This window comes from Siphateles boraxobius, unplaced genomic scaffold (assembly GCF_051911475.1).
Source record: "Siphateles boraxobius isolate OS27281-9 unplaced genomic scaffold, OSU_SipBor_1 65, whole genome shotgun sequence".
Lineage (NCBI taxonomy): Eukaryota > Metazoa > Chordata > Actinopteri > Cypriniformes > Leuciscidae > Siphateles > Siphateles boraxobius.
Window position 1 is genome coordinate 5,437,117 of NW_027509192.1, and position 19,825 is coordinate 5,456,941.

General features: G+C 36.2%; 1 protein-coding gene across 2 annotated transcripts in view; it reads left to right on the top strand.

Moving 5' to 3' along the window:
- agbl1 (AGBL carboxypeptidase 1) overlaps positions 1-19,825 on the top strand; it is a 162,327-nt gene that overhangs the window by 45,505 nt on the left and 96,997 nt on the right. For both annotated transcript variants that reach the window (XM_077210420.1, XM_077210421.1), the window contains exons 7-12: positions 375-412; positions 6,230-6,438; positions 6,762-6,930; positions 10,724-10,788; positions 12,222-12,338; positions 18,159-18,544. In XM_077210420.1, the coding sequence (XP_077066535.1) occupies positions 375-412; positions 6,230-6,438; positions 6,762-6,930; positions 10,724-10,788; positions 12,222-12,338; positions 18,159-18,544 (984 nt within the window). The remainder of the gene's footprint in view (positions 1-374; positions 413-6,229; positions 6,439-6,761; positions 6,931-10,723; positions 10,789-12,221; positions 12,339-18,158; positions 18,545-19,825) is intronic.

The following is a 19,825-nucleotide window of genomic DNA, read 5'->3' on the forward strand; positions in this document are numbered from 1 at the left end:
GTCACCCGACAGGCCAGTGGTGATATTTATTGGCAGATTGTTTTAAAGCCATTCACAATTATTCTACGTTCGCCCCATGTGTATTGGGTACAGGAATATGGAGACTATGCTGAATCAGCAGCCCTGTCACTGCAAAGTAAATGCTCAGGATCACAATGACAGCAATCTTTTTTTATTTATTTATATATTTTTTATAAGGCAGCAGTCTCTCCACCACCCCACCAATGCTAAGTGCAGCTGGAAGTGTGCCCACGGTACTTAGCTTTTTGTGTGTTCAGAGAGGGGATAGAATGGGGCGTGTATGACACAACTGTAGAAATGAAATGCCTCATATGCATTTTTTAATGTCAGATGTGTTTTCTTTTTTTTCACAGGGCGGCCACTGATGCTTTTGCTGCAATGTTATGCTCAAGTAAGTTTTTTTTCTCTTTTCTCTTTTATGAAGTGAAGACCAAGTATGGTAACCCATACTCGGAATTTGTCCTCTGCCTTAAACCCATCCAAGTTAGTGCACACACATTAGGAGCAGTGAGTAGTGAACACACACACACACACAACCGGAGCAGTGGGCAGCCATTTGTTGCGGTGCCTGGAGAGCGATTGGGGGTTAGGTGCCTTGCTCACGGCAATCCTTCGGGTTACCAGTCTGACTCTCTAACCATTAGGCCAAGACTTCCTTTTGCTTTATGTTTTATGAACATGCTGGGTATATTATAATATTTACAATAATATTTCTGGGGACATATTCTCCCAGCATGTTTATGCTGTGATTCTGGTTCGAGACACCATAGCTCTGTTCCAAAACATAAATAAAGCAAATTGAAGGGACAAAAAATAAAATGTAATTAACATATGCATTTTAGAAATTATAGGTATTATACGAGAGATCAAAGCAGAACTGCTTGTTGTTACTGTTTTTTGTTGTTTTATGATGGTTGTTCATGAGTCCCTTGTTTGTCCTGAACAGTTACATTTCTGTTCCTCAGAAAAATCCTCCAGGTCTTGCCAATTCTTTGGATTTCCAGCATCTTTTGCATATTTTTACCCTATTATTTTGAGATCCATCTTTTCACAATGAAGACAATTTAGGGACTCATAAACTACTACGAAAGCTGCAAACATTCACTGATGCCCAAGAAGGAAACGCCATGCATTAAGAGCTAGAGGGTGAAAACTTATGAGCAGGATAAAGATTTTTATCATTTTTGTTTAAAGATTAGGACTGCCCTTCAGAAGCTACAGAAGACACTTACATGTTTCCCAGAAGACAAACTAAGTAATTTAATGCATCGTGTTTCCTTCTTGAGCATCAGTGAATGTTTTCAGATTTACCTAGTTTAACTGTTCAAGACAAACAAGGGACTCATAAACAACAATCACAAACAATCTTAAAACAGTCATGGATCATCGAGGTTCAAATAAATAGCATTTTGGAGTTCCTGGCATTGTGTGTGTTTGTGTGTGTGTGCACATCAAAAATCTGCCTCTTATAACCATTAACAATTTGTTGCTGATTTATTAGATTTTAGACATTCTCATAAACAGTTTAACATTAAAATATGAGATGTTGCTTTTCTCCCCCACAAGAATCATATACTCAACCCAAAACAGAGTAAAATTGAGTTTTTTTTGCTTTAAACAGAATAGAGCAGGAGCAGCGAATATGCAGCTATTTATCCATCTTAACCGTCTTGTATAGCACACTCTACCTGCAGTTCATCTCTGGTCCTGCAGGGGGCAGTGTGACTCTGTGAGTCTCGTCCTGCGCTCTGCCATTGAGAACACAGGCGCTGCACCTGTTGATGCTCTGCAGTCAGTGAGCCTGTGAATAACGTAATGCTCTGTGGGGCTTTTAGGGGCCTCCTCTAAAAGAAACACGTCTGGCCAGTGATGCCGCAATTAATTCTCCTCCGTCGGGCAAAGCTAAGTCGACTGTGCCTTTTTTGTCTGCTTGCTTTTTATTTCTCCGGAGGACGTGGCGAATGCTTGATAAGCATCTAACGTGGCCATATTTCCTTCAGCGAGCTTTGCAGAAGTATTGTCATGTTTTCTACGTATCAGATCTGTGCTGCAGCATTTGTAACAGTGATTATAGAGAACGCGATGACAGGACATTTTCATATTCTGAGACATCACATTCCATATTCCACAGTTCCAAACCTTGCTTTTAACTCCTAGAAAATCCTAAGGCTACTTTAGCTGCACCAAAAAATTCCTTCTAGAAAGTCCAAGCCTGATAGAAACCATCGCAGGCATTAATATTTCAGATTGCTGTATTTGTGCAAGTCATAGAACTGCAGTGTTCTTAGGTTCATGACTCCCATACCGGGAGCTCTGGAGGGATACGAGCCAAAGAAGTAGATTCACAACACACACCTTCAAGTTTCAGCTCTCCGTTATAAAGTATTATTCCCAAGGCTCCGGAACTACCCAGAACAACTTGAAAGTGTTGTTCTTTTCCCCTTATTTCCTTTTGTAACGACATCACCGAATGGTTTGTGTGCATGGAAGTAAATACCGCTGACCTTCATATTGCAAACGCTCCCGCTGCTCCCTGCCACGGCCTCCATTAGATGCGCTGAGTGCACAGAGCGATTGGCCGCTTTCCAACCCCTTCAACAGAAGCAAGGAGACTTTGGGCTCAGAGTCCTGCGAGCTCGCTCACATGGAGGCCCCTGCCCTTCTCTGAGCATCTTCGGCTTGAGAGATTTATGGAGAAACCAGCCGAATACGGAGCTTGGAGGATTTCTCTTAAAACAAGGAGAGCGGAAATTCTTTTGACAGTTTCGCAGGTGGGCTTTCAAACATTGATTTAATAATGTCAGTTCAATCCTGGAAAGAGATCAGTGGAAGACACACAGTGGATCTGAAACAAATCCTCTGCACAGACAGATAGACGCATTGATAGATAGATAGATAGATAGATAGATAGATAGATAGATAGATACATTTGAACTGGCATTAAAAGGTAGCACTTTCTTTTTGTTATAAAACTAAATTTCCATTTAATCGTTAACCGTTTCCTGCGCAACCGTTTTATGGGTTCATGAAGTCCCAGAGGTGGACTCTTAAAAAAAAAAAATTTGCATAGAGTATTTGCACAAAAATACTTCCATTTAATTGTACACACAAACTATAATATTCACTTCACCAACAGCATTGTGATGAGCTGTTTGTCTCTTTGTAATGCTATTAGTGAATCTTTGAAACCACAAAGCAAATCAACATGAAGCCATTGGTCCCAAATGGACTCAAGGTTCAGTGCAGTGCTGTAAGTCAAACACTTAGTAAATTTGAATAAAAAGTTTGGCTTCGGTGTATCTGCTGATAGAGCTCACTGGTGACCTCGTTCTTTAGCCGATTCTTTTGCGTAGCCTTAATATTTGAAACATTTCCTTAATTCTTTTAATGTATTCTATTGTATTTCTAAATTTTATAATTATTTATTTTATATTTAATTAATTTGCATTTATATTTTTTACACTATTATTTACACTATACTGTATGCAATAGTTTCCCCCCTACATTTTTATATAATCATATATCCATTTATTTATATAGGGCAGCGTTGCATGCATTTTTGTGGAGAAGATGATCCGCAATGCATTTCGTAAATCTCCATCCAAGGTGGCTGACAAAGCAAGAAAAAAAAATTCAATTTAAACAAAAATGAACCCAATATTCGTGCGCTATGTATTTTCATGTTCATTTGAGTATCTTCCTGTTAATCTTCCTTTGCCATGTTAATGCCCAACTCTAGTAGACAACAAAACAGCTCACGGCATTACTAAAACGGCTCACTAGTTTTTAAACCCTTTAAACAGCTTTGAATTAAGTGTTTATTCATATAAAACATTGAATACTTAGTGCAGCAATGATGTAAATATAAATGAATCTTTCTTTTTTTATTCATTTAAAGCTGTAACTGAATGGGTCACTGTTTGAATCTCTAGCAGAAAGCTTGTGTTTGTATTAATGTGACCATTTTGATATTAGATGTTAATTATGTCATCAAACTTGGTTGCTTAGAGACAGATTATTGGCACAAACAAAGAATTGCATCCTTGTGTGTTTTAATCTATGTAGGAAATATTGCATATGTACAAGGGCAACCTAATTGTGACAGTAATAGGGGGGACTGTAAGGGTTCACTAGTCAGTGCGCTTAAAGGGTTTCTTTTTATTTCTTTTCACTATTATTATTTTATTTATATTCTATTTCATATTTATGTCCTATTTTTTTCCTATATTTGTATTTATGCTATATTTATAAGTGAATCCCATCATGGATCTACATTGTATTTCTTAATGAAAAGTGAAGGACAAACTCATATTTCATAATGGCACTGTACTTTTATAAGCTACAACAAAGATGCATGATGCATATTACGCATCGACGTTATTGATACCAGCTACATTTTAGAGTGACCTCGTAATTTCGTCACAAGTAATTGAGTCATCAGTGTCCTAATGGTTACTAGAACAAGACTCTTGCTAGTGGCAGTATTCTAGTTCACGATATACTGATTCATGACATAGAGAACTAAGGGGGGCTATGAGACATAACCGTGCTTTACCTCAGGCATCAGACCTGTCACTGACTTGAAGAACGGAAATTAAGTCTTCGCCTAGAGTGGCTCTCTCTCCGCCATCTTGTTTTTGATCTCATTTAACCTTTTGTGCCACACTGAGAAATCTTTTCGCTCTGACAGGCAGAGTCACATGCTTTTTTGTTCCCTCTCCATCATCCCAGTGTTATTGCATTCTGTTGATATGGGTCTTTAGTGCCCGAATGATGTATGTTCTTATTACATTTTATTAATACATAGCACAACAGAGCGTGACATGAGAAAGCGAGAGAGAAAGAGAGGTCAATTTGAATATGAATGATACATACAGATGCTTCTAATAAATATTAGTCTGTTTCTATAATGCTAACTAGCAAAAAAGCTTCCTTCTCCTCAAAAACAAATTTGGCATGCATTCAAATGGACACTGTGTTCTTGGTTAAGTGGATGTCAGCCTCTTAGACTTTAATTATACAAAAGCCTTATGGACAAAAGACTTGGAAAGAGTGATAATGAATGATATACATCTTGGACATTAAGACCAGGACAAATAATAAAGCTAATGAGTATGAGCAGTATTTACAGTGTGGCAAATAGAAAAGTAGAGTCGTTACTAACTTAGCAACATTTCTCAAAGGTTACCTTTACTATAATCATGTCCAGTAACAAACTATTTCTTTTCCAATAAGAAGGTATGTTACAAAACATGCTGCTAAATTGTCTTTTCCCCCTTTTTAGCGTTATCCGATTTGTTTTAGTGAGTTGGTTCATTCAGATGGTTTCATTCACCTGGCCGTCATTCAAGTGTCTGTGTCATTTTACGACTTGGTCACACTTAAGATTAGGGTCCAATTCTCACTATTAACTAACTATTTACTACTTTTGCCTCAAACTCATTATTATTACTAATAAACAGCTAATATGCTAAAAAGCAGCTACTTAATAGGGAGATTGGACCTTAAAATGCAGTGTTTTTAGTTTGGTTAGCTTTAATGTAGATATTTTTTTTAGCTGCGTGTAGTGTAGCTAACTATGATTAGCTTTTAGCTTGGCAAGCTACAGCTGTATTAGCTTCCCTAAATTCTTCTAAATATATTTACTAGTCAGGCTGGACATCTTTACTCTAAATATCAAATCAGCAGAAACAAACCTTTTTTTTTCAACCAGTGGTGTAACTTAACAAAACATACGCTTGAATTCTTAAATATACTCATAAAAAGTCCTTTTTTCACATGTAGCATTGTCTGATTTGTTTAAGTGAATCACTTTGTTCAGATGATTTCATTCAGTGTACTGGTTCAAACGGAATTGATTCACTGATTCACAGAGGCCTCTTTTATAGAAAAATATTTAGTTGGCTTCACTGTAGATATGTATAGCAGTTTGTAGTGTAGCTAAGTAAAGGTAATATAATTAGCTTTTGGCCTGGCAAGCTACAGTTGTAGTAGATTCAACACTGGCTTGTGTTGTTCTCTGACAAAAAATTACAATATAAGGCTGTTGGTCAGGCTGAACATCTTAATTGATATTTACTTGCTGTTTCTCAGTAGAAGTAACTTTGGTCTGGCTGGAAAATGATTCCATAATTAAGGTTTTAGAGAGAATAAATCAATGTTTACTGTGTGATTAAAGATAGAGAATTTCCTTTGTGTTTCTCTACAGAGGTCAACTGTCGGACTGCCGTCGCAAAAGGCTACATCGTAGATCTTCTGAAGTTGTACGAAGACTGGCACAACAACGACACCAACTTGAAAAACATTCCTATCCGTAGAGCCCTACTGCATTGCCTGCACCGTGCCGCCAACTCAGATGTGGGCAGAGACGCCATGGTCGCTGAAGGTGGCATTAGTCTTCTCTTCCAGACCACTCAGGTGATATTTCAGCCCACTATGGTCTCAAAGTTCTCGTTACATCTCATATTGTGATATTTTTTACTTTTTTTTTTTTTTACTACCTTCCATAATTACATTTCTGTGTTCGTAATGCTTTAATCATTTGCCTTTATATCACACTGTGATTTTTATCGACCTTGCTAAGTAAACCAGCCCCAGTCGCTTCCAGACGATGCTCTAACTGTCTGTTAATGTGCTGTAAAGAAGCACATTTTTGCTTCTGCTACACATTTTGCCCAGGAGAAAAATGGCTTGGAGATCACATGTAGCACCTTTTCTAACTGATTACGTTTCATCTGAAGACCTGCTTGACCATGAAAGGCCTTGAATCTCTGGTGGAACCTGCGATCCTGCTGATGAGGAAGTGCAATCCCAAAGTCCCTCTTCCACTGACCTCAGATAAGAGTGCCTACAGCTTTCCTCTTCCTGGGAGGCCTGTCGATGACTGGGATGCTGATTTAGGACTTTACGGTAAGGTTTATGTTTCCTGGGTTCTTAAGCCAGCTTCTTTATTGCACTGCCAAACACCCAACAGTTACTATTATTCTCCTCGCACAGTCTGTCCGTTAGGGACACTGAGTCTGTCCCACTAGAGATATTTAGCCTTAACACACTGCTTTTGGCTATTAGTGCCTGACAATGTTCTTATCGGCCAGGCCACATTTGCCCCTGTTATCACACAGCATTTAATGAGTCTAGAAAAATCTTTCAGCCAACACAATATATCCAATTTTTTCATCTATTAGACTTCTATAGTAGAAGTACTTTGAAGCAGAGTATGCGATTTGGGAAAGTTTGAAAGTGTTTATATCCATACCTCTCATTGGTTCCTTCCAAGCAACAAATTGTTTTTCTTAACTAATAATACAATTGTCAACAATATATGTAAACCAAACAAACCAAAATACTGAAGAATGTTCATTTAAATTGAATTGAATTCAAAACTGATTTAAATTTGACACTTCCATGTTCAATTTAAATTATTTTTCTGTACATTACCTTATTTTCCAGGAAGTAAGTCACACCTGAGTCGCACGGTCCGTAATTACATTGTTGAGAGAAAAGAAAATCCCTTATAAGTTGCATTGTGTAACGTTTAGTATCCAAGGATGATGAAGGGAAACGAAGGTAGTTTAAAATAACTGAGTAGTTTAATAAATACAGCAAAAATAGATAATCCAATGAGCAAACACAACGCTTTAGTGTGCATAGCACAAACAATACCGGACAATTGAAAGGAGCACAAAGAGGAACTTAAATACACAGTGATAATGACAATATAATGAACAGGTGTGGTGATTAGATGAGTGTCCATGACAACTGATGACTGGTGGTGGGAAATTAGGAACAATGGAAACAGGTAACTGATTATTGCAGACTAAAAGTCCATGAAAACATATTTAAACACACAGATTGTGACACATCAGTATGTAAGTCACATTTTATTATTATATTCAGAAATGATGTTAAGTACCGATAAATAAACTTTACAAACGCTAATAAATCCTTTTTAAATTTAATGGTATTCAGAACAGAACAAGAATGAAAAACATGAAACAAAGTATGAAACAGACATAAATTATTATAGAATTCATTATAAACAATTTTAAATGAATTTATTTGAAGCGAAACTACTGGCATGTGGGTAATGCACGCTTATTTACTTCTCTCATTTGGCACCAATCCAAATGTGCTATGCTAATACAATTACACAATTATTAAATTATTAGTAGTATTATTATTGTTTTACTTATTGTAAATATATAATAATAATTTATACAACTATTCATTCCAATGCACATGTTTTCGGGATATTCTCACATATTTTATTTCATAGCCATACATGTTGTGATCATTGAGACCTTTGCTGTAAAGTAAATGTCTAGACTGAACCTTGTGAAAGTGAGCAATGTGAGCAATCAGTTGTTCTAAACCAGACTCAGAGGCCATTTTGACTAAGATGCTGTTTTTTCTAACTCTTATGCTGTACAGCAGTATTGTGCATAAATTAACTACAGGGCAACCCTCTTTTGGCAGACGTGTTTCTTTTTGACTAGGTTATCTTATGCAAATGTTCTCTTTGGACAAGGTCAGAACCCGAGCAGCCGTAAAGGAAAACAAGAAACGGAAGATATGCTTGGGCAGAGAACAGCAGATTGCTCTTCGCTGACCCACAATACAATAGTCTATACTCACTTGTTTTGCAGGGAGCTCTGAGGTGGTTGCCCAGGCAACCCTGCCCAATGACACCGTGGGTGCTCGACTCACTACAGCATAGTGAAGCGTGTTAGTGTGCACGTTTGTATATATATACGTACCACACATCTCCACCACATGTATTAATGCGTTAATACTCCTTTTCTCTGCACAAGAGTCTAGAATATTGTTGTTCTACACACTTTTCATACGTAACGCCTTATAGATTTAGACACCACGCAAGAGTTTTCCTGCTGGGCCGTTCTCACTAATGAGTTTCCCATTGCTTTTATCTCGAGCAAGGGAGCCAGAGAGCTGGGAAGGCCGATATCAGACCGAACTAAATAATTATCTGTTTATCGTAATAAATAGTGCGGTTGACTTTTTTTACCCGCCGGGATGATACGTGTTGCCGCCCCTATCTGGTTTGAGATAACGCTGTGATCCACCCTGCTTACTAATCGAGGAGTTTCTGCAGGTTTTTCGCACTGTTAACATGCTAACCGCTAATGTTAGCATCTTTGCTGACGACAAACCCTTCTAAACTGAAAGATACGAGTGACCCATAACACTGAGTCTATTTGCTGTCCAATCTGGCCAGGCAGATAAAATGATGTTAATCTCCAAGATGATTGGACTGTAGCTGTAGTACTTCCTTGTTGCCCTGTTTCACCTGTCTTATTAGCTTTTAGCTGCGAAAATCACAGGAAAACACCCTTAGGTGATGTAAGAGATTACGGCAGTGGTTTAGTGTTGAGCATTAATCTGTTATATACTGTATAACTATTTTAAAACCCTAACATTTTATTTTAATGGTCCCTTTTGAACAACCTGTTGACTATGCGTAACTTTGTTATTCTAACCCTAAATTTACCAATCCTACTAATACTCTATTAACACTCTATGTGAGTTATTAGACATGTAGGTGTAACGCTACTTATAGGGAGAGTTGAAGGGTTAAAGGGACCATCAAAATAAAGTGAAACCAAAAATCTTAAACCAGCCTAAGGTGGTTTGCTGGTCTTAGCTGTCCATCAAGTCTATTAGGCTAGCCTATTTTGATGGTTTTAGAGGGGTTTAGGGAGCTAGGAGACCAGCTTAAACTAGCAAGGCTAAGCTAAGACTTCTTTAACACTACATTTTTAACACTGTTCTAACAGCAAAATTAGATAATGTGATTTTGACATTTTAGCAATGCTGCCATTAACATTATTAGCTCTCATAAACTGGGTTATATTAATTCACATCCTCCCTCTAAAATATATGACTCATCCTAATTTATCCCACAGTCAATTTACTCCTCATCCACACCAAATAAAATACCTTGAACACACATTAAAAAAAAATGTAACCTCTAACCAGTCATTTGATTTAGCAGGAGTTGTTTTAAAATTAAATTGATTTTAGTGTTTATCACATCAGATCAAAGCCTGTGAAGCGAACTCTGAAGAGGCATGACTACATTTATTTATATTTCATTTTATTTAATCTCTAGAAGTTAAAATGTATTTAAAGAATCCAAGATCTATCTATCTATCTATCTATCTATCTATCTATCTATCTATCTATCTATCTATCTATCTATCTATCTATCTATCTATCTATCTATCTATCTATCTATCTATCTATCTATCTATCTATCTATCTATCTATCTATCTATGTGTACACACACACACACACACACACACACACACATATACAGGTATATATATATATATATTTATATATATACATATATATATATGTCTAATATATATATTTAATTATTTATATAATTATTTAATATAAATAATTGTATTTATTTATTTTATTTCAACTGAATTATGCTTTGAAACTCTTTTTGTTTGATGGTTGTGTGTCCTCTCTGGTATAGCACAACATACTCCACCAGAGTATGTGGCAGATATCTTCTTTTATGTGAACATATCAGAGGTAGAAAGAGCTAATGTTTGAGGACTCTGGGCAGGCCCTGTTTGATCCTACAGATGAACTGCCATATTTTGCTCATCTTGACATTTACGCGTTAGTCTCTTGTGTTGTTTATCTTTCTTTCTTCCTTACTGAAAGATGGCAGTTTAGAAGATGACAGTGACGAAGACACGGAGAACGAGGAGCCAGACAACAGGGACTACGTGAGTGTTTTGAGATTTGTTCTCGAGGAAGACGTGAGCAGCACCTTCAACACACATCGCGGTCTGTGTGATCCTGCGCCGTAATTTTTACAGAGCGAACGATGTGCGGTAAATTCCACTGATTCATTCTCCCTCTTAAAATGTGATTGAAGAGCAGGTTCTGCGTTTGACAGGAGCCTGACACAAGCGGCTTCCTGTTCTCACATAACTTCAATAATAGGGCCCCTGATTCAGCCATAAATCAATGACTTCACAATCCTGTCCCTGCTGAGACGGCACCACCAAACCAATGTGCTTTCACCCTCTTCTGCCCTACACGATCTCTTCAAATACTGTTAATGCATTTCTTTATTTTCATTTCTGTCACTGAAGAATTTACATTAAAACTTTGTTTTGAGAGACACCCTCCAAAGATGCCACTTTTCTACTATTCGGTGACAGAAATGGCAGTATTTGAGTCTTGATAAAAAACAAAAAATCAGAGATTAATGAATCAATTAAAAATTTCTGATCATTTAAAAATCAATTAAAAATAATCTGATCATTTAAGGCAATTTTCAGAGTAAGAAAAGTTTAATTTAATGTGAATCTACAGCAGATAAATACTATGCAAAACAAATCAATGAATAAATAAAATGTATAAAAAACATATTTTAATTTTAGCCTTTAACCTAAATATTTTTTGATTTTTCTTTAGCCAAAATAATTTAATACTCTGTAATTATAATTCAGAAATTTTACTTTAAAGTATTTAGGCTCAGAACATGGTCCACATATTTAAATTATTCAACTTTATCCACTTATTATTTTTCTCTTCCAATTGGTCCTCATAATGCAAGATTGTTAAGGGGCTTTAACGGGCCAATCATAAAATAAATAAATAATAAAAAAAGTAATATAAAATGTGAACAACATAGGTGTATTTGTAATGCAAGTGGGCTTTTTTGTTATGTCAAAACATAATGTAAGTGTTTAGATTTTGAGATTGATCTTCGATTTAATACTCACTTTATTGGAAAGATATTTAGATATCTATAAAAGCCATGGACATTTTTTTTGGGGGGGCGGGGGGTCTTAATAGCATCACTTTACCCAATTTCTATTTCCTAGTAGCACAAAAAAGAACTGCAAAAATTGCCTTTTCTGTATGTATGTGTGAGATTGACATTTACACCATAGCTGTAGGTGTGAGCGCTTACACGTGCCTCACCTGGCAAATAAGGTGTGTAATTGCTGTTTGTCTGCTGCTTGACCCACTTGCCATAGAGATAGACAGAGTGAAGGTCAGAGATCAGAGCCTGCTGCATCTTATTGGCTGGAGCTGGTCACATGGCCTCTGGTCCTCACATGCAGTGACAGGGGAAGATATGTTTCAGTCTTCAGTCAAGCTTATGTGTGAACAGTGTTTATAGCTCCGTGTTTCTCCATGGCAGGAAGATGACCTGGAAACAGATGTGAACAAGCTGTGTCCCCGACCAGAGCCTGACCGACCCCTGGAGCAACTGGGCCAATATGTGCGCCTCTGCCCTGAGCTGCACTATGACTTCCAGGTGAACGTCTTCACCCTCTGATGCAGGAAACCAAAACCATTGAACCTCCATGCCTACAACAGCACTGCATTTCAATAAAAGGTTTTTCATAAAGATTTCAGGTTCACTACAAGTTACGTTTAAACGTCAGCATTTGTAACATAATGTTGATTACATAAAAAAAGGATCCATAAGAATCCAAATTTCACACTGATGAAACTTTTAAGTGAACAGTTCTTAAAATAACTATTTTTTTCTTAGTGTGAAGAACAGTTAAAACATCTAAAGAAGCTTTTTCCACTGTAAAGAACAATGTAAAGGTTTCTTGGACGATTAAGGTTCTTCGTGGAACCATAGATGGTTATTTTTTTTGTTTTTTTACTACCAAAAAAAAGGTCAACTCGTCCCTCGTTTTCTTAAAAAAAGGCGAAATCGAGGTTACTGTTTAAACACTTACAACGGAACTGAATTAGGCCTAATTTCGGAGGATTTAAAAGCAGAAATGTCAAGCTTTTAATTTCATAATAGCACTTACAATAGATATTCTGTTAAAATGTGTGTATTATTTGAGCTGTAAAGCTGTTTAAATCATTTGTACAGTGATTTAGGAGATGTTGTCATGGTGACAAAGTTATAAAACTGGGTATAACTTTAGATAGAAAGGGTTACCAAGTGATTGTTTTGACACTATAATCAAGCTAACATGCATATTCTTGATATAGGCTACTATTGAAACAGTGAGTGTTTAGTTCACAAATTTGCCCCATTCACTTCCATTGTGTTTGAATGTAACCCAGATTTTATTCATTTTAAAGAAAAAGTGACAAATGGAAATTAATTTTTGTGCTATCAACACTGTGCCACAGATGCTGTCGATTGAGTGTATCTTACAGTTTATAGAACCCGGAATATTAATCCATAACTTCAAGATGATGACAACATGAAATGGCATTAATTTTTCTTTAGAATAGCATGCCTGATAATTCATGCACAATAAGAGCAGGAATGTGCATTAAAAATTATAAATGGAGTGATTTTTGATTTCATGTTCACTTTAATCCGCTCGGGAAATATTTCAAAGAGATTTTTTTTTTGGAAACCGTCAGCATCTCTAGGGTTTAGTTGTTGCAGCCAGGCATGAAAGTTATGAGTGTACTGCTCTTAATGGTTGACACCCAGGATAAAGTTTATATGAAGTGTCTCTAAGTGCACTTGGGGTGAAAATGGACCTTGTGTGGAAGCTGTAAGAGATTTTGATGGGAGCAGGATGTGCTATAATACCTACTGCAACGGCAACACTATGCAACTTAAGAGCACAACAGGGACACGGCTTGTACCGAAAATTACCTCATTATACTTAAAAAAATCCGTACAACTGCGCCATGTTTGCCTCACTCTTCATCTTAACAGAGGGATTTGTTCCTGTTTTTGCTGACCTGAAGTGTTCTGGGGAAAAATGAGGAACATCCTGTTGGCAGAACGTCCACGAGAAATGATTCACCTGATCTCTCAGTAGTTGCAATAATTATGTGGAAGTTTTTTGCTTAATAGTCAAAGAAAATGTGTGTATTTGTGTAAATATTTTTCAGTTATTTCACATGTTTTTATATATATATATATTTTTTTCCAGTTATTTCACATGTTTTTTTTATATATATATATATATATATATATATATATATATATATATATATATATATATATATATATATATATATATATATATATATAATGTTCTTTCAAATATACAGCTCTGGGTACAGAAGCCACAGATTATATGCTTCTATTTAGCATTTTTCTACTATAATATAATTTTTTCATATAATTGATAATTTTTTTATTATTCACTGATATTTAGGTTGTTATAATATTACTACTACTAATGTACACACACACACACACACACACACACACACACACACACACACACACACACACACACACACACACACACACACACACACACACACACACACACACACAATATTGGTATTAATTTATAAAATAAGAATTGCAGTGATCCAGAAGTTGAACCTTAAATATTTTTGTTAATTTACCTAAATTCAAAATCTAATATTTATTTTCAGTTTTTATTTTGAATAAAAACAATCAGTCCTAAATAAATTTTCTCAAAAAATCATAAATCATTATCAAACTGTCTTTATAGCTCTTTGCACGACCTCTGGTGATTTCCCCAATCTGCTCTTAACCCTGCTGCGGGTCAGTCAACCGTAGGGCCATTGACAGGAATGAGTGATGACATTTCAAGTTCCATAATATGTTCAGTGTGACTCTTCATTTTAAATGTGTCACCACCCTTCCCATCATGAGCGACTGGTATCTTTTTGATTGACGGCTGCTCTAGCAGCACAATAATACGCCTGCGGCTGTCTTGCAGAAATCCCTGCGTGGCTGCCTTTAGCATGCGGATGAGTTCAAACTAATAGAAATGTCAACACACCTTCGGTTCATCGACGTTCAACTCCCTTCTTATTCAGACGCTGCCACTATTTTAATTCAAATGATATAACATGATGTACTACTGCTGTTGAAAAGCTGCTTCTCCTTGGTTCATTTCCTCTCGCACGTATTGATGTTGTAATTCCAGGTCTCGAAGGGAAATGACGAGCTATTAGTTCACTTTTTTGTTTCAATTTAACATTTTTAAAATCAATTATATCTGCAAATGCTAGACATAAAGGCCAAGCAGTTTTTGCCATGCTTCTTCCTCATAATGAGAAGTTATTAAAGGAGTATTTGTCCCATTTATATGTGTGATTAATTTGATTTGTTTAATACTACAGCTGTATAAAAAAATAGATTGTTGCTATTATTATTATTGCTCATAATGTAAAATTGAATAAATTAAAATTGGTCAACACAATAAAAACATGAAAACATTAAATTTATTTATAATTTATTTTGGACATTAATTTTTGCTTTAGTTTTATATTATATTATTTAAATTTTTGTCTATAATTGATTATAATATTGATTATAATGAATGAATGTTCATTATACAATTTTGCATTGTTTTCTTCTGGTTTAACTCAAACCCTAAAAGCATACTGTCACTCCTGGCCCCGTCTTTCATGTATCTCTCCCATTATCATTAAATGCCACTGTGATCTGGAGACTCTGCGACTGGATTGGACGCAGGGATTGTAATCACACTGCTGCATTATGCATGCTGTGCAAAATACCAAGATGAAAAGAATTTACAGCAGGACATTCATGCCAATCAGTTCCCCGCTATTAATCTCGAATGACAACGATGCTCCACCTATAATCTTCGGGCCAAAACAAAGGCCATAATTAAATGGGTTTAATACATAGCGACACGCTAGGGTCCCGCGGAAGAGAACACGGGTAAAACTGCAGAGCTGTCAGAAATATTGTGGGCTCGATAAAGGGTTGAGATGTGAAACATAAACCCGGAAAGCGAGATTGGCACAAAGCTTGTGTTCTCAGAGGGAGGGTAACGTAAGGGTCTCTTCCCCCGAGGACTCGCCTCAGGATAATACGTTTCCCTTTGATATTCAACTCTTTTTTTTTTATACTGTACAGGACAGCCAGGAGTTGAAAATTAGATGTGCATTTCAATTCAGCATGACACCAACATCCTGGTTTCTCTGCTGACTAAGCAGAAGACTCGACATGCATGAGTCTTTTTGTTTTGTATCTGACACAGTTCCTTAGTCAAAGCATTATTAGCATTACTGCACAATTTTAAATAGCTTACTCATTAGATTTCGTTTATAATTTTATTTTCTGTGTGTGTGTGTGTGTGTGTGTGTGTGTGTGTGTGTGTGTGTGTGTGTGTGTGTGTGTGTGTGTGTGTGTGTGGTATCAACACACACACACACACACACACACACACACACACACACACACACACACACACACACACACACACACACACACACACACACACACAAAGAAACAAAAAGGTATACACAAATAGAACTGTAAAATCAATTAATCTCATCTAGCATGTCTGTTTACATACATGTGTGTATATATATATATATTATATTTTTGTATATTAGATATATTTCCATGTTTATTTATACATATATACTGTATAAATAGTCTGTGTGTATATTTATATTTATATATATATATATATATATATATATATATACACAGACTATTTATAAACTCAGACTATTTATAAACACTATTAAAATATTCATTTTAATAGTGGCAGCTGTGTATGAATTTAACTCTTTAATATTTTACAGGTAAGTTGTGAATTACGGTTTTGATTTTTGAATGTTTATTTCTGCTCATATTTTCCCCTGCAATAACTTCAATGTAGCTGAATTGCAAAGAATTGCTTCATTGCAGTTTGAGTACCTTGTGGCTCAAAAAGCTACACTTTACAAAGATTTCCCCAAATCAGTGTGTATGTGACAACTCAAGTCAATCCATGATATTTGCAAACTTACTTAGCCAGAAATATCCATTCTGAATTGAGTTTGACAGCTACGGAATACTTTCCCAAATGTGTCACAATTCTGGTGATTTATTTGCTATTTTATGTGCTGATTTCCAAAACCTCAGACATGAATAGTTTTTAATGGTTGGTGGATTGTGTAATTGAATTGACCTAAAAACAGATTAGTTCGCTCCCTATGTGAATTGAATCGCTGCTCGCTCCCTCTCACCCTCTTGAATGAACCACCAAGCACACGTTCCCACAGTCCCACTCCCAGAGCTCATCAAAAGGACAGTTGTACTTGTCTGTATCAAGTTCATGATTAAAATAAGTCTTTGAAAAACATCTCTGCGCTGCTACATTGTTTTAGTGTTGTTATTTGTGGTTTCGAAAAACGAATATGACAAAGCAAGGCCCCCCCTGAGATGCAATATGCCGCCTCAAACCCGAGACCTTTTTATACAGCAAGGGTTCATTTATATTAATGCATCCTCGGCTATTGGTATTCATGGAAGTTGTGCCGTTTTTGTTTACACACATTTCTAGGAGTGTGAAAAAGTGAAATTTAAATGCAATGAAAAGCAGAGGGTGCAGTACTAAAGTGTATCTAACAAATTCACTTTGATGGTATACAGTTTATGTGCACTGTGCCGAAGATCAGAGCAACTGATGGAACGTGGGATGTCGTTCAGAATTCAAAGATCTTCCATAGGGAGGTGAACGCAGATGATGTAGGCTTTTATCGGCATGATGTCTGCTGGAGTTTCCACCAGTCAGCACATCATATCTATCGTGTTTCTTGGACATTTCATGTTCACCTTTGGGATGAGCCAGGGAATCTGACCACGGGCCTTTTTCCCGCTAAATTTATGGAAATGTATGAGGCGTGAGCTTAAATTGTTATTTGGTTGCTCTAAAAGCAGCTAGGGCCCTTGGCTATTTTGATACAGTTCATTTTATGCCTGTCAAAGACTGTAATTGGACGACCCTATTTGCTGTCAGTATCACCCTTTTGAAGTCAATAGAAAGCTGGAAGTGATGTGCACCACTCTGGGCTGTATCCTCAAAACAATTCCTTACCCTTTTTTGGCTTTCCTCCCTCAATATTCTCTCAAAAAACCCTTTTATTTCCTCTAGAGTTTATTTTGGGTTGTTATTCTGCGGTACTGTGTGGTTGGCGGTGCCAGGGGGAAAACAGGATATCTTGTGGGTGATGTTTACTGTAATCTCTCTTTGTCTCCTTTTTGCTGTTTTCTATTACACTTTTGATTTAAGAGTTGCTGATGTGGTCACAAGTATAAAGCGCTGACATCTGTGGATGCTCTTCATATTTTCTCCCCATGAATATCAACATTAGATTTGCAGCTTCTTTCTAACAGTTGGGAAATCATGTCTTCTAGGATTTGGACTCCAGCTCAGAGGTAGATGAAAGCTCAGATGATGACAGCACTCTGGACAGGGACTTAAACAACAAGACGGCAAGTGACCAGGGAGACTCCCCCTCGCTCTCCGACCAAGAAGAAAATCACCTCCAGACGAGAGACTTCCATAAACATTACCTCAGCTGCTCATGGAAAGGCCAGGAAGGCCACTTCAGCATGGTGGACAGGCTTCTGGAGAAGTACGGGACTTGCATTCCCAACCATAATCCACGCCTCTACACCGCCACTGCAGCCAGTACCAAGTCTGTTGCTGGATACTCCATCCTAGCCTTCCCTGACTTCTGGGGACACCTGCCTCCTCAAGAGCAAGAGCCCATGGCTAAGAGACCACCACATGTGCAGAGGTAAGAATTTAAATCTTTCACTTAAAATATGTCCCAGACATATGTTGACTAAAGGAAAAGAGTTAATGAATTATCAGTCCACATTCTCAACTGCTTCTCAAGTGGCGACCCAACACGTTACCAAAAATTGATTCCCGTGCAAAAGGAACAAAAGGTCTTGCATAGTAACAAAACGCACTGACCCAAAATTATGAATAATTATTAATATTGTTAAATAGGTAAATTCAACAGTTTTTTTGTGCTATGTTTAAAAAAAAAAACATTAAAAGGAAATGAGAATAAAGAACATGTTGGTACAATGTACTGTTTGGATAAGGTGTTAAGAAATAGTTTTTATTATAGTAATGTTCCATTTGTTACCATCTTTACAAATTTATTCTTATTTCAATTTTAATTATGACTTTTCTAAAAACATAATTTAATTAAATATATATATATATACAGTATATATATACAGTATATATATATATATATATATATATATATATATATATATATATATTAAATTGCCCATATATATACATATATATATATATATATATATATATATATAATATACAGTTGGTAGTCAACCAGAATCCGGCAAAGTCACCACAAAAAAAAATAAACCAGTCGCATTTTAAAGTTATTCGTGAAATGATCGGCAGGTGGCGCAGAGGGACATTTTGCAAATACAGCAATTGCTACATTTTGAAACATAAATGAGGGTAATGTCAGTTAACAGTAAGGATGAAATACCACAACTATGGTAATTTCCAAATAAGCCTACAACAAACATGAAAAATCAAACCACGAGCTATTGACATTTGCTGTACAATAATGAAACAACCTAAGATTTGGTGGAGTTGAAACTGCATGTTATAAAGTAATAATTTTATTATTAAATAAATAAAGAAAATGTGGTTAATGTTGTTTAAACAAACGATCATATACAAGTTATAGTCTACATAGTATACACATATAGACTATTACAAACAGTGAACTATTATAGACCTTTATATCTGTTTAGTAACAAAACACAAAGCACAAGGCCTTGTAAAAAACATTTTTCATTATTTCAACAAGAATGAGAGTGATTGAATGTGTAAAAAAATAAACAAACAAAAGAGAATAGAACAAACTTTTAGAACAAAAAAGAATTGGTTAAATTTAACGAAAGCAAAAATTAAATATGTATAAGTAAAATTTAAACAGAATAGAAAAAAAATTTACAACAGAAAAATAGAATCAAAAGTTAAAAATAGAGACAACAACATATAGCCTATATTTCATATTGTAGAC